General features: G+C 46.7%; 2 protein-coding genes across 2 annotated transcripts; both read left to right on the top strand.

The window, feature by feature from the left end:
• The first annotated feature begins 1,694 nt into the window (after window positions 1-1,694).
• On the top strand, window positions 1,695-2,639 carry LOC132583192 (olfactory receptor 2G3-like). Its single transcript, XM_060254860.1, has one exon. It carries the CDS (start codon window positions 1,695-1,697, stop codon window positions 2,637-2,639), a length of 945 nt encoding a protein of 314 aa, XP_060110843.1.
• Window positions 2,640-15,331: 12,692 nt separating this feature from the next.
• On the top strand, window positions 15,332-16,291 carry LOC132583191 (olfactory receptor 2D2-like). Its single transcript, XM_060254858.1, has one exon. It carries the CDS (start codon window positions 15,332-15,334, stop codon window positions 16,289-16,291), a length of 960 nt encoding a protein of 319 aa, XP_060110841.1.
• The last annotated feature ends 7,184 nt before the right edge of the window (window positions 16,292-23,475 follow it).

Genomic DNA, 23,475 nt, shown 5'->3' with positions numbered 1-23,475 from the left:
CACAGCTAGCTGAGAGCAACCCCATTGGGTTTTCAAAGCAAAAGATGTTCAGAAGTTGTTTGCCGTTGTCCGCATCTGTGTAGCAACCTTGAATTTTCACGGTAATCTCCTATATAAGTACTAACCAGGTTTGACCCTACTGAATACAATGAATAGTTATTAGTTAATACAGCAGAGTTTGCCCAGTCATAGAAGTATGATATTGCGTGCAGTAAATAAGCTCCCAAAGTATATTGGAAAAGGTAAAATTTGCATTTATTCAGGTAGACAGATCCAGGTGGGAAGCCGTGTTTGAAACAACAGAACGAAGTTGGAATCCAGGGGCACCTTTAAGACCAACCAAGTTTTATTTTATTTATTTATTTATTCTTCATACTTATATCCCGCCCTCTCCGCCGGAGCAGGCTCAGGGCGGCTAACAACAATTTAACATCAAACAGTAAAAACAATAAGCAAATAATTAAGTTAATAATCTATTATCAATTGAACAATTCAAACAATTTTAAACAGTTTAAAAGTATTAGAACCATTTCTGGTGCTAAAGTTGGTACAATCCATTCAGCGATGTTGGGCATCTACGTAGTTGGACTGAAGGCCAGTCAAAATAGAATTGTTTTGCAGGCCCTGCGGAACTGGGCAAGGTCCCGCAAGGCCCTTACCTCTTCTGGGAGTTGGTTCCACCAGTGGGGGGGCCGCAAATGAGAATTAAGTACGTTTTATTTTAAGGTTCTTTTTTAATCAGAATGTCTGCATGCACAAAAAAGCTTACGTTCTGAATAAAACTTGGTTGGTCTTAAAGGTGCCACTGGACTCCAACTTTGGTTGATTCAGGGAGATTTGGTTCACATCCAGGCTGCAATCAGAAGGAGAGAAAGGATTTTAATCTAAAGCAGGGGTGTCAAACACGTGGTCCGGGGGCCAAACCAGACCCCCGGAGGGCTCTTATCAGGCCCCCAAGCAACTGGCTGTCATCTGCTTCCTTCTGCATAACATTTTGCTTTGCAAGGCTTGCCCAATCACACAGGAGCTACAGAGCACAACCTCTGTTTTCTCCACTGACTGAGGATCCTCCTTTGGGGAGGAAAGTGGGGGGTAGGCAGAGCTTGCTTTGCCAGGCTCTCAATCACACAGCAGAGCTACTGGGCCAAGCCTCTCTTCCTTCTATTGGCTGACGCTCCTCCCCTTCCTGGTTTCCCCGGGGAAATAAGGAAAGAGCTAGAGCTTCCTTTGCCCAGTTCTCTGGCTCCCATGGCAGAAATACAAAGAAAGCACCTTTAAGACCAACGAGTGCTAATGTTTTAAGTACATTTTATTTTAAGGTTCTTTTTTTAAAAAAAAAATAATTAATTGTCTTTGTCTTTGTCCTTTTCACAAAGAAGTTCTGGAATTCTGTTCCACCATGTTCCCCCAGAAAAAAAAAAAAATCCCTTCTCATAGTTATCTTTCCAAAATGGCAGCCATCTTAGTGTACTGGAGGAAAAATAAACATGAGCCTTGAACTTATAGACATACGAGACACATTATTCAGGAAAAGGAACAATGTAAAATGAAGGAAAGCATTTGGATATACATTAAGATGCTAGGTTTGATGTATTGGCTTGGGTTGACTCCAGAGCAAAAATATAGTGGGATAAACAGTTGTATTCTCCGGAAATGTCACTCACTTGTCTTTTCTCTGCAGGAAGGAGCTCAGGATGGGCTCTGGAAACCTCTCTTCCATCACAGAATTCATCCTTGTGGGGCTCACTAACCACCGAAAGACACAGATCCTTCTCTTCATGGTCATCCTCATCATCTATTCCCTCACCCTTATGGGGAACCTGGTGATCATCACGTTGGTGCGAACTGATTCCTCCCTCTGCACCCCCATGTACTTTTTCCTCTTGCACCTCTCCGTCTTGGAGATCTGTTATGTCACTTCCAGCATGCCCCAGATGCTGGCTCACCTTCTCTCTGGACATGGAGCTATCTCCTTCAACCGTTGCATGGTCCAGATGTACGTGATTATCTGCCTGGGTAGTGTAGAGTGTTTTCTGCTGGCTGCCATGGCTTACGACCGCTACTTGGCCATCTGCCATCCTCTGCTCTATGCCATCGCCATGAGTAGGCGATGTCAGGTTCAGCTTGCCTCAGCCTCATGGGCAAGCGGCTTCTTTCTGGCATCAATAAACGGCTACTTCACCCTTCGCCTTCCCTTCTGTGGCCCCAACCGCATCAATCACTTCTTCTGTGACATGCCTGTGATGATCAAACTGGCTTGCGCTGACGTACGAGAGACGGAGCTCAGCATTACTGTGGTGGCTTCCCTCATCATTGTTGTTCCCTTTTTGGCTATCCTGATCTCCTACATGCTCATACTGTCCTCGGTGATCCAAATGCAGTCGGCTGCTGGCTGGCACAAGGCCTTCTCCACGTGTGCCTCCCACTTGACCGTGGTCATTTTGTTCTATGGCATCCTCATTATTACGTATTTGAGTTCAGGATCAGAGGCGTCTCCTGATCATGACAAGGGACTCGCTGTCTTCTACATTGTGGTCACCCCTTTGCTCAACCCTATCATTTACACCCTACGCAACAAGGACATCCATGGGGCTGTGTCCAGGATGCTTCACGGGTGGGGCTTTAAACAGGAAAGATGAGCACAGGGGGTCTTGACGAACTGGCCTCGATTTTGTCCATGGGGCCCAAGTTACCTACCATAAACAATATGTTGATGGGACTTGTATGTAGAGAGCCAGTTTGGTGTAGTGGTTAAGTGTGTGGACTCGTATCTGGGAAAAACGGTTTGATTCCCCACTCCTCCACTTACAGCTGCTGGAATGGCCTTGGGTCAGCCATAGCTCTGGCAGAGGTTGTCCTTGAAAGGGCAGCTGCTGTGAGAGCCCTCTCCAGCCCCACCCACCTCACAGGGTGTCTGTTGTGGGGGGAGAAGTTATAGGAGCTTGTCAGCCGCTCCGAGTCCCTGATTCAGAGAGAAGGGCGGGGTATAAACCTGCAATTCTTCTTCTTCTTCTATGTTGCATTTGGACATAAGGAATCTGATCACTGCTTAACTTTGCAGGCAGTGCTATCTCTGATCTCATCTATATCTGGGACTTGTGTGAGACCATATTATAATTTTGAAACCCGCATCTGCCTCTTTGGACCTCTTTGATGGGGGAAAGACTGTGTCCCTGATTATATTTATTTGACCCATTTCTCTGCCACTGTCATAGCAAAGATTTTTGGACACTGAGTCAAGGAACTGATGATGCCCCACCTCCTCATTCAGCCCTATCTCTCAGCTGTTCCCCGCCTTGGGAGGCGGCCAGGGGGTCTCAAACTGGGTGGGAAGATCAGGTTACTGTCACCCTGTCTTCTTTGTCAGCTTCTTTGTCAGCTTGCGTTGGCTCCTTTTCTCTCTGGCCCTGTTCACACAGCGTGTTGAGTCTGTGTTAAACTGACCCAGTTCTGTTCCAAAAATCTTTGTTCTGGATATTATCCATCAGACTGCCATACTGCAATTCGAATCACTCTGGGGTGAAACTGTCTTCCGCCGTCCACACGACGGCACTATGCAGTACTTTTTTTCCTCCACTATTATGCACATGCACGCACCATGCGCATAGGTTACAATGTTATGTGGTTATGCTGTTATGCGCATATCACTAAGTAGTAAAAAAAAAATGGCGACCATAAACCGGATGTCTGAGGCTCCTTTTGCTCCGGGACAGCCCTCAGACATCCAGAAGATGGTCGAGAACTATCCAGATGGGGAAACTATGAGGTGATACCGGAGAACTCAAAAAACACCGCAAAGGAGCAGGTAGCAAAATACTCTGGTTCCGAGAAGGATGGGGGGGTGGGCTACCATGAGTTAATACTGGGAGGCAGATGTTGCTGTCTAATCAGCCACTTTTAATCCGGTATGAAACAGCAGCGACAACTGATTATACTGTGCGTCTGAACAGGGCCTCTGTGTCTCATGCCAGCATCCAGCTCCACCATTCCTCCTCATTGACCTCCTTGCTTTGGTCACCTCTTTATCCCGCTTTCTTCCCGGCCGTCGGCTCTTTAGCATAAGGCTCTGGACTGCCTCCCAGCTGGCTCTCCTTCCAGGTGGGTGTGGGGGTTATGGGGCTTTTGGCTCCCAGGTCAGGGGACGTGGCTGGGGTTGGGGGTCTTGAATGAGGCAGGTGGGACAGAACCATTTTGGGCCCCCCTTCTGTGTACTTTTGTGAATGTTAACAGTCTCTCTTGTTTTTAACTGCATAGGCAGCCTTTCCTTTCCGCTTCCCCATGAGATTATAATAAAATGCAATGTTTTTAAAAAAAATACATTATCAAGTTATATTTGTTTGTTTTGGATTTTTCCAGCGGCCTTTTCTGTGACAGAGACTTTGGTGATGAGTGAGGCGTTGGATCTCTGTGTGGTTGAATAGTGAGGCCCATTGAGGAGCAGTTTAATCACAGTCTGAGAGCTATAGAAGGGGGGAGATCTTTATTTAAGTACAAGGCCCTCCTATCATTTAAGAACCCCAAAAGGCATGGGAATACAGCTACATGTTACAGAAAGGAAGAAAAGAGGTGAAAACAGAACTAACTAGGTTTCTCTGGACACTGATTTTACTTTGACATTTCCTTCTGCAAAATGGGCACAAGCAGGGGTCATTTTGTCAGAAAAAGAGGTGCTGGAGCTCATTAGCGCAAGTCATTTGCATAACTCATTTGTATATGCCACAAACCCTAGACATAACCGGAAGATGGGCTAAATTATATCAACTCAGCATGTAACTTAAATTGCTTCCTGGATTATAATTGTCATCATAAAACCTTACTCCCATCATACTTTTTAAATTACATTTTCCTATCTGGCCACAGCGGCATGATGAAGATTTCCATCTGTCTGTTTTTTATGTTTTGGTTATTTTCCCATTTTTTTTAATGGAGGAAAATATTAGCAAGTTTGTCAAATCTTAAGAGCTCAGCAAAATTTTCACAGGAGGTGTGAACAACGGAGCCCAGAAGCAATTATTTGGTGTGGGCGGGGCGGGGTTAAGAAAGAAAGAGCACAATAAAATTTAGATGTTCCAGACCTTTGTTCCTGTGAGCTCCTGCCCAAAATGAGGCCTGGGCACAAGACAGCTCAAACATATAAAATCAGGATAGTCCTTGCAGGCTTCACTCAGTTCCCAGCTTCCAGTTCACATGAAGTAAGAAGAACCTTTTAACCCTTTCCAATTGGGGGAGGTGCTGCTTGACCTGTCCTGAAACACAGACAGATTCCCCATGTTTCCCATCAGCTGGCATCTAACCAATGAGGTTTCTGATGCTCCCCTGGCTTTGAGGCACCCATAGGTCAGCATTAGTGTGGCCATGTCCCTCCTGGCAACTGGTGGGGGATGGGGGAGACTTATCAAGAGAAGAAGGTTCAGACAATGTGGAGATATCACTCCCAGCATGGACAGGAAGTGACATCATCAGTGACACTGGTATTTGGGCAAAAGCTCTATGACAAAATGGCTTCTACCATAGAGTTTTTGCCCAAATACCAGGGTGTCACCTGGATGTCACTGGTGTGGTGACATCATTTTCTGTGCATACTGAAAGTGATGTTGTCACATTATCTGGGCCTTCTTCTCTCTCCTGGAAAGGTCCACCACCATCCAACTGATCAGTGGTGGGGATGGGGTAGGGTTGCCAAGTCCAATTCAAGAAATATCTGGGGACTTTGGGGGTGGAGCCAGGAGACTTTGGGGGTGGAGCCAAGATCAAGGCTGTGACAAGCATAATTGGCCATCACGTTTAAAGGGACAGCACACCTTTTCAATTCCTTCCTTCCATAGGAAATAATGAAGGATAGGGGCACCTTCTTTTGGGGCTCATAGAATTGTACCCCCTGGTCCAATCTTTTTTAAACTTGGGGGGTATTTTGGGAAGAGGTACTAGATGCTATACTGAAAATTTGGTGCCTCTACCTCAAAACACAGCCCCCCCCAGAGCCCCAGTTACCCACGGATCAATTCTCCATGATTTTCTATGAGAATAAATCTCCATAGGGAATAATAGAGTTCCCAGCAGACATTTCCCTCCCCTCCCCCCGCTTTCTGACGACCCTGAAGCGGGGGGAGGGTCTCCAAACCAGAGGATCCCCTGCCCCCAACTGGGGATTGGCAACCCTAGGATGGGGCCTGGTTGTAGGGGAACCTTGCTTCTGCCGGGGGAGATCACAACCCTAGTCAAGATATCAAAAGGCAGCCATTTTGTTTCTTCCTAGTATTATGGCAAATGATCACTTTATCACTGTAAATGAGGGTGTTTTCCTTCCTGTAGGTAACACAAAGCTTTTATTGTCTGGTTTCTGTATGATCTGAGGCCCTCAGGGCTGTAAAACCAGCTTCTCTGTGTTATTCAGGGGCATCCCAGAGTTCATTGTCATAACAGTAGGCACTTCTGGAATTTGAAAGAGAACAGTGGGAATCATCACAAAATGTCTGTCGTAGGAAGAGTCATAACTAAATGCCATCATGGGGTAGGATGGAGGAATCACAAAAAGCTGAGAGGTTCTAAACCAAACATCATGCTACGATGTGGGGAGCTTTCTCTAAATTGTTGTTCCATGAAGACCCTGGAGTCTTCTGAAGCATCTCCTGGCCTGAAGAAGCCTAGGAAAGTCAGGAATTTTACTTTAGTGAAGAGGCAGGTAGACATCAGGAAATGCACAAAGAGGCAATATGAGAACCTGTTGCTTGAAGTAACAAACAATAGTGCGCTAATGAACCAGAGGGAAGTACCAAAGGGATCAGAGCAATCCCTGAGGGGATCTATTGTATTTATCTCCTTAACAGAATCCTCCAATCTTTGACAAGACACAGGGACTAAAATCATCCACATGTCAACATTTTAACACTAAGAATAGTCAGGTATTGTTAAACAGGTTGAACTGATTTTCATCTTAGACTTTTAACAAGTGGAACCACCTGCCACGGTGGTTTAAGAATTCAAGCACAGAAGCACATATGGGTTCCCAAGCATCTCTGGGAAAAAGGACTTCAGGCACGCAAGAATGGAAGGACATCTGCTGTGAAATTCCACCACCTGTCAAAACAGGCAGGGCTCGGCTTGATGGACCATCTCTTTCAAAGCAGCTTTTATCCTTTCCTTAGATTCAATTTTTTTTTTCTAGCAGAGACCCTGATGGCTAACAACATAAGCTTCATGATCCCAACTGGTGGGGCAGCCGGTATGTTTCTCCATCTGTGCATGTATCCAAATTCATTCCAGAAGTTCTTGCCATTTTTAAAAATGAATGGGCAACCGTCTTTCTGGGGCAGCATGGAGAAGCTTTCCAAGAGTAGATGAGAGATGATCCTGGTCTTCCCTGATATCCACAGCAGTCCAGAGATTTTCCAAAGGGTTACACAAGAAAGCTGCCTGAAAGCCATCCAGCTTAGCTTAATATAAGCTGTTGACATTAGAAATTCTGTTTATTTTGAGGAACACCTGGGAGGAGCATCAAGGTAAGATTACTTCTTCTATAATAAAAAAGGGTCAGTGTCCATCCATCTGTGGCATGCATAACTCCTCAGAAATTAAAGTTTATGAATCTCATTTTGTAGCTATCTGGTTTCCTATCATTAGTTATCTAATGGAACATGATGTTCTCCCATGTAGATTGCTATATAGACGAATGATATATTTTTAGTTATTAGTAGGGCTTTTTTTGAGCAGGAATGCAGTTCCGGCAGGCTTGGCATCAGGGGGTGTGGTCTAACATGCAAATGAGTCCCTGCTGGGATTTTTCTACAAAAAAGCCCTGTGTCAAACAATGGTGATGTCAGGGGGTGTGGTCCCTGACTTCCTGGTGGACTTTTTCTACAAAAAAGTCCTGTGTGAAACAATGGTGATGTCAGGGGGTGTAGCTAATATGCAAATGAGTCCCTGCTGGGCTTTTTCTAAAAAAAAAAAGCCCTGGTTATTAACTCCAATAGTTTACCATAAATGATGCTTTTGTGCTGATAATTAGAGTTGATTTTGCAATATTTTGAGATATATTTTAGATTATTTTATATACCTTTTTGTAATTTATGGCCATTTTTATTGCTTACTACTGATGCTAACTCGTTATGTTGTTGTATTGAAGTCAATAAATTAAAAAAAAAATAAAGTTAGGAGTCTGAAAACTGCCCGCTGGCTTCAAGACGATAATGGGAGCTGCAGTGCCAAATGTGAAAGGGAATCAAAACATAATTGCTGCCTAATCCCCACCCCCTACTTTTGTGCTGGAAGTCGTTGTCATTTCTGGAAGGCACAGCTCATCAGACGAGAAAGCTAGGCATCTGAAAAATGGCCACCAAGCTAAGGTTGATGACGGCACTGCCAGGGAGGAAACTGATAAATCCTAGCCCAGGTTATGTGCGGAAGCCCCCTGGCACTATATAGAATAATACAGAATCACAGAGTTGGAAGGATCCATAGAGGTCATCTAGTCCAACCCCCTGCTCAGTGCAGGATCAGCCGAGAGCATCCCTGAGAAGTGTTTGTCCAGCTCACCGCCTCCCTCAATACCTGATTCCACTGTTGAAGAAGTCTTACTGTAAAACAGGTTTTCCTAAAATCCAGCTGGAACCTTTCCACCTTTACTTCAAACCCATTCTTGAGAGTCCTCTCCTCTGCTGCCACCAGGAACAGCTCCCTGCCCTCCTCTAAGGGGCAGCCCTTCAAAGACTTCAAGAGAACAATCATGGCCCCCCTCGGTTACTATTCGCAATGGGAGCTCAGGTTGTCTCGAACAGGCGTCACTCATCCAAAAATAAAGCTAGAGCCTCAAAATTGGCCAGGAGCTTCAGGAGAGTAATAGGAGATGCAATGCTGAACAAGAACATCTGTGGCAGGCATAACAGAGGCCCATCAGTGGCTCTTAGCCACAGCGTATTGTTGCAACTCTCTGTCTGGGGCAGTGATGCTCTGTATTCTTGGTGCTTGGCGGGGGGCACAACGGGAGGGCTTCGGTGTTCCCTAAGCTGAATTAGCGTGAGCTAGCTCGCAGATTTTTAGCCTCCAGTTCACACATTTTTGTCTTAGCTCAGGAAAAATGGCCCCAGAGCACACTCATTGATGCAGGAGCTCACAACTTTAATACCAGCAGCTTACAAAGTAGAATTTTTGCTCACAAAACTCTGCAGCTTAGAGGGAACATTGGTGGCATCTAGTGTCCTGGCCCCACTGATGGACTTCCTGATTGTTGTTGTTTTTTTGTTTTTTGCCACTGTGTGACACAGAGGCCGTTTTCGCACTAGCGTTTACTCCGGCGTAGCACCCCATTTACCTCCGGATCTTTTCCTGGTTTTCGCACCTGTTGCTCCAGCACTGTGGTTTGCTCCGGTGCTGCAGGGGTTTCACGCCGGAGTATCTTGATCCACCTGCTTCCGGAGTTTTTGAAAACCTCCGGATCCACTCCGCGGAGTTTGCTGTGGGAAATCCATCCACGCCGGATTGACTGCTTTGTGGGCGTCACCCTCTCCCTTTCCGTCCTCCCACCCCATCCACCCCCTTGGCCAATCATCAGCCCTTCGCGGCGCTTCCCAAAAGTGCCCGCACGGCCATTTTTTTTTTAACTTCATATTTCTTGCGTAATAGCGATATTATTGCTTTTCCGCTGTTGTGTTATTTCGTTAGTTCGTTAGGTCCCCATTGCAGCTGCAAGCGCCAGCCGGGGAGGGGGAAGAGCGCGGAGGAAATCCCAGCTTCGCCACCCGGGAGGGAGCGAGGCTGGGAAGGGAAGAACCTGCCACACACACTAGTGCTGGGAGGCTTAAATGTAAAAGCTTTCTCCAGTTTGAACAACGTGTAGTGTATCGCCATAACCATTTCGTTATAACGCAACCATTTCATTATGGCGCAACCATTTCGTTAGTTCGTTAGGTCGCCGTTGCAGCTGCAAAGCGCGGAGGAAATCCCAGCTTCGCCACCCGGGAGGGAGCGAGGCTGGGAAGGGAAGAACCTGCCAAACACACACACACTAGTGCTGGGAGGCTTAAATGTAAAAGCTTTCTCCAGTTTGAACAACGTGTAGTGTGTCGCCATAACCATTTCGTTATAACGCAACCATTTCATTGTGGCGCAACCATTTCGTTAGTTCGTTAGGTCGCTGTTGCAGCTGCAAGCGCCAGCCGGGGAAAGGGCAGAGCGCGGAGGAAATCCCAGCTTCGCCACCCGGGAGGGAGCGAGGCTGGGAAGGGAAGAACCTGCCACACACACACACACTAGTGCTGGGAGGCTTAAATGTAAAAGCTTTCTCCAGTTTGAACAACGTGTAGTGTGTCGCCATAACCATTTCATTATGGCGCAACCATTTCGTTATAACGAAATAGTGTTAGTCCACGCAGCCAGCGGAGGCGACTGGGGACACCCAGACGACTCCGCGGAGCGCGCTGAGCACCCGCCAATCACCATCAGTGGCGGGAAGTTGACATCCAGATTCTCCACTGTGAATGCTTCTGTTAACACATAAAGGGCTGTGGAGGATGCTACAGCTGCAGCCAATCCATAAGCAGAAGTGGCACACGTGACGCTCTTGTTACGTTGTTACGTTGTTATGCAACCAGACTTGCGCTTAAAAAAAAAATGATTGACAGGGCATCGAACTCAAGTCGATGCTAGTGCGAAAACGATTTGAGCCGGGGCTTCATGGAAAGCGACTCCGCTAAAGAGGCAATGTGCGAAAACGAGAAAAATGATCCGGACATAATTGCACCGCGGAATAAGGTGAGCAAACGCTAAGTGCGAAAACGACCAGAGTGTTGGACCAAATGGTCCATTGGCCTGATCCAACATGGCTTCTCTTATGTTCTTACTCATTGGGAAACAAAGGGTGGGAGTTAAAAGTAGGCTCCCCACTTCAGAATAATGGTGGCATTTGCAGTGACAAATGTGAAGGTGATCCTATCATCCCGGCATGGATTGTCTCAGAAGCAAACCTCTTCGCAATGAAAACCTGTTCGCAATGAAAACGAAGGTTTACTCACAAGCTAGCATAAGAACATAAGAGAAGTCATGTTAGATCAGGCCAATGGCCCATCCAGTCCAACATTCTGTGTCACACAGCAGCCAAATATATATATATATATATACACACACACACACACACACACACTGTGGCTAATAGCCACTGATGGACCTCTGCTCCATATTTTTATCTAACCCCCTCTTGAAGGTGGCCATGCTAGTGGCCGCCACCACCTCCTGTGGCAGTGAATTCCACATGTTAATCACCCTTTGGGTGAAGAAGGACTTCCTTTTATCCGTTTTAACCTGTCTGCTCAGCAATTTCATCGAATGCCCACGAGTTCTTGTATTGTGAGAAAGGGAGAAAAGTACTTCTTTCTCTGCTTTCTCCATCCCATGCATTATCTTGTAAACCTCTATCATGTCACCCCTCAGTCGTGCACTGGAAGTTACTCATATATGGAGGGTGGAAAATATCCCCTCTGAAAAAACAATGGGGGTTTAATAGTTTCCAGGTTCAAAGTTGTCACAGCTTGTGTGGTGTAGTGGTTAGAATGGCAAACTAAGGTCAAAGAGACTCCGGTTAGAACCCCCACTCTACCATGGAAGGTTGCCAGATGATGTTGGGTCAATCACACTCTCTCAGCCAGAGCTAACTATTCAGAATTATTGTGAATACAAAGTGGAGGAAGACAAGGCTTTTTTTTATTTTAAAGCAGGAACACACAGGAACACAGTTCTGGCTGACTTGGTGTCAGGGTGTGTGGCCTAATATTCAAATGAGTTCCTGCTGGGTCTTTTCTACCAAAAAAAAGCCCTGTTGGAAGAGAACAACATAAGCCTCTCGTTTTCCCCTTTGGTGACAACCGTGGGATCGAACGTTTGTAAGATTCCTTGGGTCTCATGAGAGTTGTCCTTGAAAGGGCAGCTGCTGTCAGAGCTCTCTCAGCCCCACCTACCTCACAGAGTGTCTGTTGTGGGGGAGGAAGGTAAAGGAGATTGTGACCGCTCTGAGACTCAGAGTATAGCGTGGGATATAAATCCAATATCATCATCATCTTCTTTTGTGACTCCTGTAAGCTTACAACATAAAAATCTTGTTTAGTTTACAGCGTGAAAATCATGTCGTCTAATCCTACAGCAGACCAGCATGGCTACTCTGGGGGGGTGGGGGGAGGAAGGGATTAAAAGTAAATCACACAATCCACACTGTGGAACAAGATAATACTGGCCTTCCTCACAGGGTTGCCTTGGAGGTTACTGTGAAAATGTAAGTGAAGGACTTAAATGAGCTGCATTTTAGTTCGTTGCTCTAGTTTAGTACCAAGGGATGCTCACAGTTGCTGTTACTGCCTCTGGGATTTCTGCAGCTTTCTTGGCAGAAGGCAGAACTGCTTCTTCAGTATTCAAAATATGGTCAAATATGGCCAATATAGAGAGCTGGAGGAATCCCCTAGTGTTGCATTATGGGCTTTGCCTGCCCACCCCTCAAATGAGACACAGCACACATTATGGGTTAAACTGGGAATTTTATTTAACCATAAGCTGATCTGCAACACATTAAAGCACAGGTTGTATTGGGCTTGCAGAGCAAGCGTCCTAACAGGGCAAACCCACCCCGGCTCAGAGCCAGGTCTGGGATCCCTCCAGACCTTACCCATAACAGTCCGCACAAGAGTGTGTAGAGGGGAGGGAGGGCACATTCCGGCCCATGACTGCCAAGCCTTAAGTCTTGTAATATGCTCTCACAACCCTGAAGAGGCCCCCAACTGAGACACCCTGACTGCAAAGCCCATAGGTACCAAGTTTGAGAACCCCCCTATTGCTGATATCTCGGGGTGCTTGCCAACTCAAAATCCCTTCAACCCGTACTTTTCCCGCCTTCCCAGTTAGGGCCTATCCAGCTTTGCCAGGCCTATTTATCCCTCACCCCTTCTGACCATGCGGAGCAGGAGGAAAAAGGCCTCCCTCCCAGCCAATCTGAGTGAGGCCAAAAAAATTCCTGCTCAGCCCCTAAACCGGTGATTAGCTGATCCCACATGGTCTAAAAAGAGGATGGGTGGGGAGCTTGTGCTGTACCAAATTGATGCTGAAGGAGTGGCTGATGCCAGATCTGGCTGGCGAGCCAACATCTCATTGGCCAGCACTCCCGCACTGAGCCACAATTGGTTTTCCCCAGCCTTGTGTTTCTTTCGAGGAGGTGGGGGGGCTGGCAAATGCCACCACCTGCTTCAGAAGAGGTAGCAGTCTTGGAGAAGGAGAGCTCAGTTTGAGCATTTTAATTTGATTCTGGCTGGAAGGAAAGACTCTTCTTTTTTGGATCTGACAACCAAATTAATGTGGAGGTTATTGACTGATAAAAAAGATGTTTGTTTTTTTTAAAGTACAAAATGCTAGATTTTGTCTGATTTTGCTCATGAGTTAATGGACTGGATTTACAGATCAGGACATCTTCCTAAAGCAAATACTTTCTGATAAGGTAGCAAAAGGGTTGCCCATTTAATAAGCAACATTTAAAATGCAGGAATCAAATGAAAGATGATAATGATAATAATAATAATAATAATAATAATAATAATAATAATAATAATAATAATAATAATAATAATAATAATAATACTTTTATTTATATCCCGCCCTTCCCGCCGGAGCAGGCTCAGGGCGGCTAACATGACATGGTATACCATGATTTATAAAACAATTTTAAAATACAATTAATACATACAGTTAAAACAGTTACATTAAATTACAGCTAAAATTAAGTTAAGGTGCTATATTCAGTTGACGTATTTCGATGGTGAGATATCGCTTTCAGGGTTCCTCATATGCTTGCAGAAAGAGAGTGGTTTTGCAAGCCCTGCGGAATTGATTAATGTCCCGCAGGGCTCGCACTTCCTCCGGCAATTGGTTCCACCAGTGGGGGGCCATTACAGAAAAGGCTTGCTCTCTTGTTACTCTTAGTTTGGCCTCTTTTGGTCCAGGGATCCTTAGAAGGCTTTGAGAACTAGATCTTAGTGCTCTCTGGGGAACGTGTGGGGAGAGGCGGTCCCTAAGGTAGGCAGGGCCTCGGCCATATAGGGCTTTAAAGGTGATAACCAGCACCTTATAGCGAACTCGGAATATAATTGGAAGCCAGTGCAGTTCCTTCAGCCCAGGCCGCACATGTTCCCACCGAGGTAGTCCCAGTAGCAGCCTGGCCGCAGCATTCTGCACTAGCTGCAACTTCCGAGTTCGGCACAAGGGCAGCCCCATGTAGAGGGCATTACAGTAGTCTAGTCTCGAGGTGACCGTTGCATGGATCACTGTTGCTAGGTTGCTACATTCCAGGAAGGGGGCCAACTGTCTCGCCCTTCTAAGATGGAAGAAGGTGGATTTCGCAGTGGCAGCTATCTGTGCCTCCATTGTCAGGGAGGGCTCCAGTAGCACTCCCAGGCTTTTGACCTTGCGCACTGGTATTAGTGAGACACCGTCAAAAGTCGGTAGGGAGATCTCCCCTCCCAGTCCGCAGCGTTCCACGCAAAGGACCTCTGTCTTCGCTGGATTCAGCTTCAGCCCACTCAGCCTGATCCAGTCTGCCACGGCTTGCAACGCCCGATCCAGATTTATAGGGGTGTCGGTGGCCCAGCCGCCCATCAGTAGATAGAGCTGGGTGTCATCAGCGTACTGATGGCAACCCAGCCTGTGTCTCCAGGCAATCTGGGCAAGGGGGCGCATAAAGATATTAAACAGCATTGGGGAACTGCCCCCTGCGGGACCCCACAATTAAGTAGGTGTCTCCGGGACATCTCTCCTCCAACCGCCACCCTTTGTCCCCGACCTTCAAGGAAGGAGGAAAGCCACTGTAAGGCCAACCCCCGAATTCCTGCGTCGGCGAGACGGCGGGTCAGCAGCTGATGATCGACCATATCGAACGCAGCCGATAGGTCTAACAACAGCAATACCGCCGAGCCGCCTCGATCCAGATGTCGCCGGAGATCATCCAGATGTCCAGATGATTCCAGAAGGGAAGCCATTTTAGTTTGTTGCTCTAGTTAAACAGCCATCTTGTAGTTATCAACATTTGAGAGGCATATTTAAAAAAGGGAACACTGGAAAGGAAAGGTGGACAGAAATTAAGAAGAGTTAGAATGAGGTCTAGTGGCACCTTAGAGAGTACCAAGGTTTTGGGGTTTTGAGCATTCAAGAGTCTCTTTGTCAGGTATTAAAAGATTAAGAAGCTGAGTTTGATGTGAGGGTTTGGGTTCACTTCCATGTGGCTGAGAGCAAACCTGAGTTATTTTATGATTGCCCCATTTACAAAGATTGTTACTGACTCTTCCCATTTCTGCACAGACAAGAACCCTGGATGGAGAATGAGAACCACACTTCCGTCACAGAATTCATCTTGGTGGGACTCGCTAACTCCCAAAAGACACGGATTTGTCTTTTTCTGATCATTCTCCTCACTTACTCACTTACTGTTATGGGGAACCTGGTGATTATTGTGTTGGTACGAGGTGACTCCTCCCTCCACACCCCCATGTACTTCTTCCTCTCCAATCTTTCGGTCCTAGAGATCTGTTTTGTCACGTCCAGCATGCCCCAGATGCTGGCTCACCTCCTGTCTGGAAATGGAGCCATCTCCTTTATCCGTTGCATGTCCCAGATGTACATTACTGTTTGCCTGGGTAGCGTAGAGTGTTTCCTGCTGGGCGCCATGGCTTACGACCGCTACTTGGCCATCTGCCATCCTCTGCTATATGTCATCACTATGAGCAGGAGGCGACAGGTTCAGCTAGCCTCAGCCTCTTGGGCGAATGGCTTCCTTCTTACTTCAGTAAATGTGAGCTTCATCCTTCGCCTCCCCTATTGTGGCCCCAACCGCATCAATCACTTCTTCTGTGACATGCCCATTGTGTTGAAATTGGCGTGCACTGACATACGCGTGACGGAGCGCACCGTTATTATATTGGCTGCGTTGATTGTTGTCCTCCCGTTTTCTATCATCCTGACCTCCTACATTCTCATACTGTCTTCTGTGATACGAATGCGGTCAGCTGCCGGACGGCGCAAGGCCTTCTCCACATGTGCCTCCCACTTGATAGTGGTCACCTTGTTCTACGGCATCCTTATCATTGTGTATCTGACACCAGGGTCAGACAGAGCTCCCGGTCATGACAAAGAACTAGCTGTCTTTTACATGGTGGTCACCCCCTTGCTCAATCCGATCATTTATACCCTACGCAACAAGGACATCCATAGGGCTATGTCTAGAATGGTGCAAAGATGGGGACTGAAAGAGAAGCAGTCTACGCTGATGTCTTGAGGAACTCATCCTGAATTTCATCATGGTCTTCCAGCTGCCCGCCATAAAGTCATAAGCCAATGGACCTTCGATATAGTACTTGGACATGATAAATTCAGTCACTGAAGTTCATTAGGTGGACTTCTGGACAGTGTGATCTCTGAGCCTGATCTAGTTCTGAGATTTGTGTGAGAAGACATAATGCACTATTTCCGTCACTATTTCCTTGACCCATTTCATCACAAGGGAATGGTACTGAATTCATCCGCCACCTACCTTTTTTGCATACAATGCAAAAACACCATTTCACAGTTCTCTCCCTATTGGATGGCCTGACCAACTCCTCTTTCCCTCTCCTTAACCTTCCAGACTTTTCCTTTAAACTTTGCATTAATATTTAACTATATTTATCGAGGATTATGAAGAAGAAGAAGACTGCAGATTTATACCCCGTCCTTCTTTCTGAACCAGAGACTCAGAGCGGCTTACAATCTCTAAAATCTTCTCCCTCCACAACAGACACCCTGTGAGGTGGGTGGGACTGAGCTCTCCCAGAAGCTGCCCTTTCAAAGCAACTCCTGCAAGAGCTATGGCTGACCCAAGCCCATTCCTGCAGCTGCAAGTGGAGGAGTGGGGAATCAAAGCTGGTTCTCCCAGATAAGAGTCTGCACACTTAACCACTACACCAAAATAGTCTGTAGATCCATTCCACCAATAGCAGTGTTTTCCCTGATGCCTTCCACGAATGGCAACGGACCAGATCCATGGAATCCAAACTATAAAAGTGCATTCCATGCCTACAAGTCCTGCCTTGCTCATGCCCACAATTACCTTCTTGTCAGCAAATGTGTTTTTTTGTGCTGGCAGACTGGAACGATAGTTATAACGCCATGCTACGTGCTAAAAAGTATATTGGGTGGACAGAAACACTTCTGAGAAAAAGATGTTCTCAGTTTAACCTATGCTTGAGGAGAAACAGAGTAATTAACATTTACTGCCCTTCTCACCATCGTTCTCCAATTCTGACAAGTTTATTGCCTTTTGCTGTTTGCCCACACCACTTATGCTATCCAGGAAAGCAAAGGAAAGGTCCCCTGTGCAAGCACCAGTCTTTTTCTGACTCTGGGGTGATGTTGCTTTCACGTTTTCACAGCAGACTTTTTACGGGGTGGTTTGCCATTGCCTTCCCCAGTCATCTACACTCCCCCCCCAGCAAGCTGGGGACTCATTTTACCGACCTCAGAAGGATGGAAGGCTGAGTCAACCTCATGCCGGCTACCTGACCATCCAAACCAAACTGTTATTCTTTCTAGATGGACAAGAACACCACTATTCAATGTATTTCCCTTTAAGCTCTATTGACATACTCAAATAGGGATATTGGTTGTTTTCCCCGTTACATATACTGAACCCATCTCCCACTATATTTTAGTGTATTTTTCTCCTAATGGCAAACTATATGTATGTTACATGTTAAGAGGTTAATTAGTTGGATGGGAAAACATCTGCGAGAGGAATGCCCTCATTTTGGCCCAGGAACAGACGTTCTCACATGTTGACATATTACTGTTTTATTGCTTTCGCATGCTCATGCTACTCAGATCAAAGGTTTGCTCAATTTGTTAATTTTACTGTTCTGTCATTGGAACTTAAATTTGTACCATTTAGCATTCTGAGCCACTGCCTACCAGCTATGTGTGGCTCTGCCCACTGTGCCGGATTCCTCGTCTGATGAAGTGTGCTTGGAGAGCACACGAAAGCTTGCGTTCTGAATAAAACTAAGTTGGTCTTAAAGGTGCAACTTGACTCCTATTTTGTTCTAGTACTTCAGACCAACACAGCTGCCCGCTTGGATCGGTTATTCTTTCAGTTTGTTAACTTCACTATCTTGCCATTGGATTCAAACTTTATACTATTTTGCATATGCTGTTAACCACTCCCCGCAAACCATATGTAGCACTGCTTACTGTACCGCATTTCGTTGTCTGATGAAGTGTGCTTTTAGAGCACGAAAGCTTACATTCTGAATAAAACTTGGTTGGTCTTAAAGGCGCTACTTGACTTCTACTTTGTTCTATTGCTTCAAACCAATGTGGCTGCCCACCTGGATCCATGCGTTATCCTGTGTGTGTGAAGTGCCATCGAGTTGCGTCTGAGTTATGGCGACCACAGCGAGGGGCTTTCAAGGCAAGTAAGAAGCCGAGGGGGGTTGTCATGTCCTTCCTCTGCAGGGTCTTCCCTGGGGAACTCCCATTCAAGTATTGACCTTCTTAGCTTCTTAGTTCAGATGAGAGCTGTCAATACCATGCCGCCTTCTTTCCCCCTGTTAGCCTGACAAATCCCATTTTGTTTGATACATTCCCGATGCTGTCTTCCTGACACTGTATAGAGTGCAGGTAGGATCCAGACAGCTCCTCCTAAAGACTAAACTGGGGCTCAGGAGACCCACATGGACAAAATCCATATGGGAAGAGGATAATGTGTCATTGATTTGAATTTTTTGAAGAAAGTTATCTTCCCCCCCCCTCCAGGGGTGGAATTCTAGCAGGAGCTCCTTTGCATATTAGGCCACACACCCCTGATGTCGCCAATCCTCCGAGAGCTTACAGGAGCCAGTTTGGTGTAGTGGCGAAACGTGCAGGCTCTTATCTGGGAGGACTGGGTTTGATTCCCCACTCCTCCACTTGCAGCTGCTGTAATGGCCTTGGATTAGCCATAGCTCTCGCAGAGGTTGTCCTTGAAAGGGCAGTTGCTGTGAGACCCCTCTCAGTCCCACCCACCTCACAGGGTGTCTGTTGTGGGGAGAGAAAATTAGGAGATTGTAAACCGCTCTGAGTCTCTTGATTCAGAAAGAAGGGAGGGGTATAAATCTGCAGTCTTCTTTTTTGTAAGCTCTTGCAGGATTGGCTACAGCAGGGGTTTGTGGCCTAATATGCAAAGGAGCTCCTGCTAGAATTCCACCCTCCTTCCCATGTCATACTTCAGTTTACTGAATGTATTGCACTTTTAAGAATCTATCGTTCTCTAGTGGTGCAATCCAGGTTTATTGCATTGTTTTATGTAAAATACCAGTCTTTGCTGTACTATTTTTTTTTAAAAAAATCTGTAATTTCCCTTGAGTCCCAATGAGAAATATATATGATAGCTAAAGCTACTAAATAAAAGCAACTGTACATATCTCCTCAGTGGACCTGGGTTATTGCATCAAGGCTCCCAACAGAGATGGGAGAGACTGACTCTCCTCCCACAGTGAAGAGAGAGGACAGGTGTCCATAACTACTAAAGTTCTGGTTATGCAAATGCATCTAGCCAGCAGAGAACAATAAAGGGTCATAGTAAAAATGAGACACCTATGAGGGGATGGAGACATAGGGAGGCCAAATGCTAGATTCTCTCTCTTCTTGGAAATAACAGGAAAACAAGGACTGAGCCAAGGGTGCCAAGGGTGAGGCAAAAATAGGATAGAAATTCCCTGGACAGAAGGGGAATGAGATCCATTTTGGAGGTCCAGTTTGGCCGACTCCATCTTGCTGGCTGTTATCCTGTGGAACTAACCGGGGGGGGGGGGGTGGCAGCCCTGACAGAAACTCAAGGTAACTGATGACTGACAGAACATTGCAACTTTAAGCATAAGCAGGCTATCCTAGAAAAACAACCAGGGCAAGTGCGGTGGAGGGATGGAGGAGCAAGCGTAAACGCCTTTATCACCTTGCTCAACCGGTCGCTGTGCACAGTACAAATGCAGCCATCTTCTTCTTAACACATTTGTTGCTACTTGGAATGGTTGGAAGTTTGTTCTCCATAACCACATTAAGCCTCAACCAGTCACTCAAGGGCGGGGGTGGCCAAACTGTGGCTTGGGAGTCACCTGTGGCTCTTTCACACATATTGTGTGGCTCTTGAAGCCCCCACTGCCCCGTCAGTGGATTTGGAGAAGACATTTGTCTCTTTAAATCACTTAGCCAAGCCAAGCCAGCTAGCAGCTTGGGACAAATGCATTTGAAGTTGCTTTCTTTCAATATCTCCCTCCCATCTATTTTCCTTTCTTCCACCCGACATTCATGTCTTGCATCTCTCAGACATCTGATTTTTATTCTATGTGGCTCTTACGTTAAGCAAGTTTGGCCACCCCTGCTCAAGTACTCCAGGGGAAGGAAGGAAGTTGGTCAATAGATTGCTAGATCCACGGATTGCACAAATTTTGCAAGCCATCTCTCTGTTGTTACTGAATGGGATCAAGTGGGGAAATGAAGCCACTAGGTGGAGCCTGTAAACAGCAATGCGGACAGAATGCCAGCCCTCTTTGCAGGAGGTTCTTTAAATGACCACCTGATGGCAGTGTGGAGAACCAGAGAGAAGCCAAGAACGCTTCAGGGACTCAGGTGAGCTCAAGAGAGTGACAGGTTGCCACGCAAAGACCTGGAACAGCTGCTGAATATCCCAACCTCTCCCCAACGTGGAATGGTAACATGGGTCTGTTCTGTAATAGCAACACATGACCAAAATGCTGTAAGCTTTCAGTGCTCTTTGCTCCAAAAGGGAGTTACCCAAGACAAGCCCTGCCCTTGAAACTACTTGCCTCTCAAAGAGGTGGGGAGAAGGTAACACTTCAACACCAAAGGAAAAAGGAGGAGGGGACAGAAAAGGTAAAATGGATCTCATTATCACTCGTTTCTTGGAAAATGTAGCACCACAGATGATTTCTTAAGGGAAAAAAAAAGATAATTCTGAGAGGATATTAAAAAATTATTCAAATGGGATATAATATCCTGGGAGGCTATGGAGAAATGAACGGCTGAAACGACGGCATCCGTAGGGAAGCCCATTTAATCTCTCAGCAGATTTTGACATCTGCAGTTCAAAGGAGACCGAAAGGGTCACCCGCAGGGTTCTCGCCAAGATGAGTTCGTGTGAGCTGGCTCACAGTTTTTTAGCCTTCCGGCTCACACGTTTTTATCTTGGCCCAGGAAAAATGGCCCCGGAGCAAACTAATTGATGCAGTCGCTCACAACTTGAACGCCACTTGCTCCAAGTAGAATCTTTGCTCACAAGACTCCTCAGCTTGGAGGGAGCATTGGTCACCTGCAGAAGCATCCCCTGCTTTAGAATGTCCACACCAGACACGGCTCTGTAGAGCAAACTTATATAAAAGGACAGCAGGCAGTAAAGAACCCTACAGCAGGCAATGGGCTGGGGTCATGGAGATCAGATGAAGTCATACAACAGGAGCATGAAGAAGAAGATATTGGATTTATATCCCACCCTCCACTCCGAAGAGTCTCAGAGCGGCTCACAGTCTCCTTTACCTTCCCCCCCGCACAACAGACACCCTGTGAGGTAGATGAAGATATTGGATTTATATCCCGACCTCCACTCCGAAGAGTCTCAGAGCGGCTCACAATCTCCTTTACCTTCCTCCCCCACAACAGACACCCTGTGAGGTAGATGAAGATATTGGATTTATATCCCGACCTCCACTCCGAAGAGTCTCAGAGCGGCTCACAATCTCCTTTACCTTCCCCCCCCCCCCCACAACAGACACCCTGTGAGGTAGATGAAGATATTGGATTTATATCCCGCCCTCCACTCCGAAGAGTCTCAGAGCGGCTCACAATCTCCTTTACCTTCCCCCCCCCCCCACAACAGACACCCTGTGAGGTAGATGAAGATATTGGATTTATATCCTGCCCTCCGAAGAGTCTCAGAGCAGCTCACAATCTGCTTTACCTTCCTCCCCCACAACAGACACCCTGTGAGGTAGATGAAGATATTGGATTTATATCCTGCCCTCCACTCCGAAGAGTCACAGAGCGGCTCACAATCTCCTTTGCCTTCCTCCCCCACAACAGACACCCTGTGAGGTGGGTGGGGCTAAGAGGGCTCTCCCAGCAGCTGCCCTTTCAAGGACAACCTCTGCCAGAGCTATGGCTGACTCAAGGCCATGCCAGCAGGTGCAAGTGGAGGAGTGGGGAATCAAACCCGGTTCTCCCAGATAAGAGCCCGCACACTTCACCAAACTGGCACTACATCAAACAAGAAGGGCACCTCTTCGTCAACCAAGTTGTTATGACACCAGCAGCAAGAGAAAAATTGTGGGCTGGCGCTCTAGGGATGCCCTGCTGCTATACAGTTGGCGGAACTAGAATGAAGAGAAGGGGGGGGGCAAACTCTTCCTTCTAGCAGGAAGCAAGTGTGAAATAATTTGCACAGCTTCACCTTTGAAGCAAGTGGGAAGAACAAGTCAGTCTTGGCTAACCGCCGGCATGGAAGAAGACTGTCGTTATTTTATTGTTTACAAAACTGGTATCCCACCTTTCTGCCTTTGCAAGGGCCACCAGCAGAGACGATGATTGAAAAACATACACGATAAAATCTGTATTTCAAAACAAAAATCAACCTTGCCCGAACACACATCTCTGAAACAAACAACAGAGTTAAAAGATGTACAGAACATAAAAGCAGCAATTAAGACATTGGCTGGGAAGGAGGGATCCTTGAGGGAATGACAAATGAAAACACAATGGCAACAGGAGGCAGCTAAGTATCGCTGGGGAGAGAGAGCCAGACACTTCTGGGCTGTCACTGGCCTAACCTAAAAGCAAGGTCAGGGAGGTTCATAAGAGATGATGATAATACTGGATTTATATCCCACCCCAGACTGAATCTCAGAGAGGTCACAATCTCCTTGACCTTCCCCCCACCCATCACAGACACCCTGTGAGGTGGGTGGGGCTGGAGAAGACTCTCACAGCAGCTGCCCTTTCAAGGACAACCTCTGCCAGAGCTATGGCTGACCCAAGGCCATGCTAGCAGCTCCAAGTGGAGGAGTGGAGAATCGGACCCGGTTCTCCCAGATAAGAGTCCGTGCACTTCACCACTACACCAACACAGGCAAAGAGAGTTGATGGTCCCTTAGGTATGTTGGTCCCAAATCATATAGAGCTTTGAAGGTCAAGACTCAGACCTTCAGTTTTGCCCAGAAACAAATGGCACCTGGGCAGGGGGGGGGGGGGGGTTGGCCACTGTGTGACACAGAGTGTTGGACTGGATGGGCCATTGGCCTGATCCTACATGGCTTCACTTATGTTCTTATGGAAGCCTGTGTGATGGGCCAAGACTGGAGTGATACAGTCCCTAAGACCCACTCCAGTCAGCATCCTGGCTGCAGTATCCTGTACCAACTGATGTTTTCAAACACTCTTCAA

This window comes from Heteronotia binoei, chromosome 15 (genome assembly GCF_032191835.1).
Source record: "Heteronotia binoei isolate CCM8104 ecotype False Entrance Well chromosome 15, APGP_CSIRO_Hbin_v1, whole genome shotgun sequence".
Taxonomy (NCBI): domain Eukaryota; kingdom Metazoa; phylum Chordata; class Lepidosauria; order Squamata; family Gekkonidae; genus Heteronotia; species Heteronotia binoei.
This window is presented reverse-complemented; position numbering and strand designations above follow the sequence as displayed.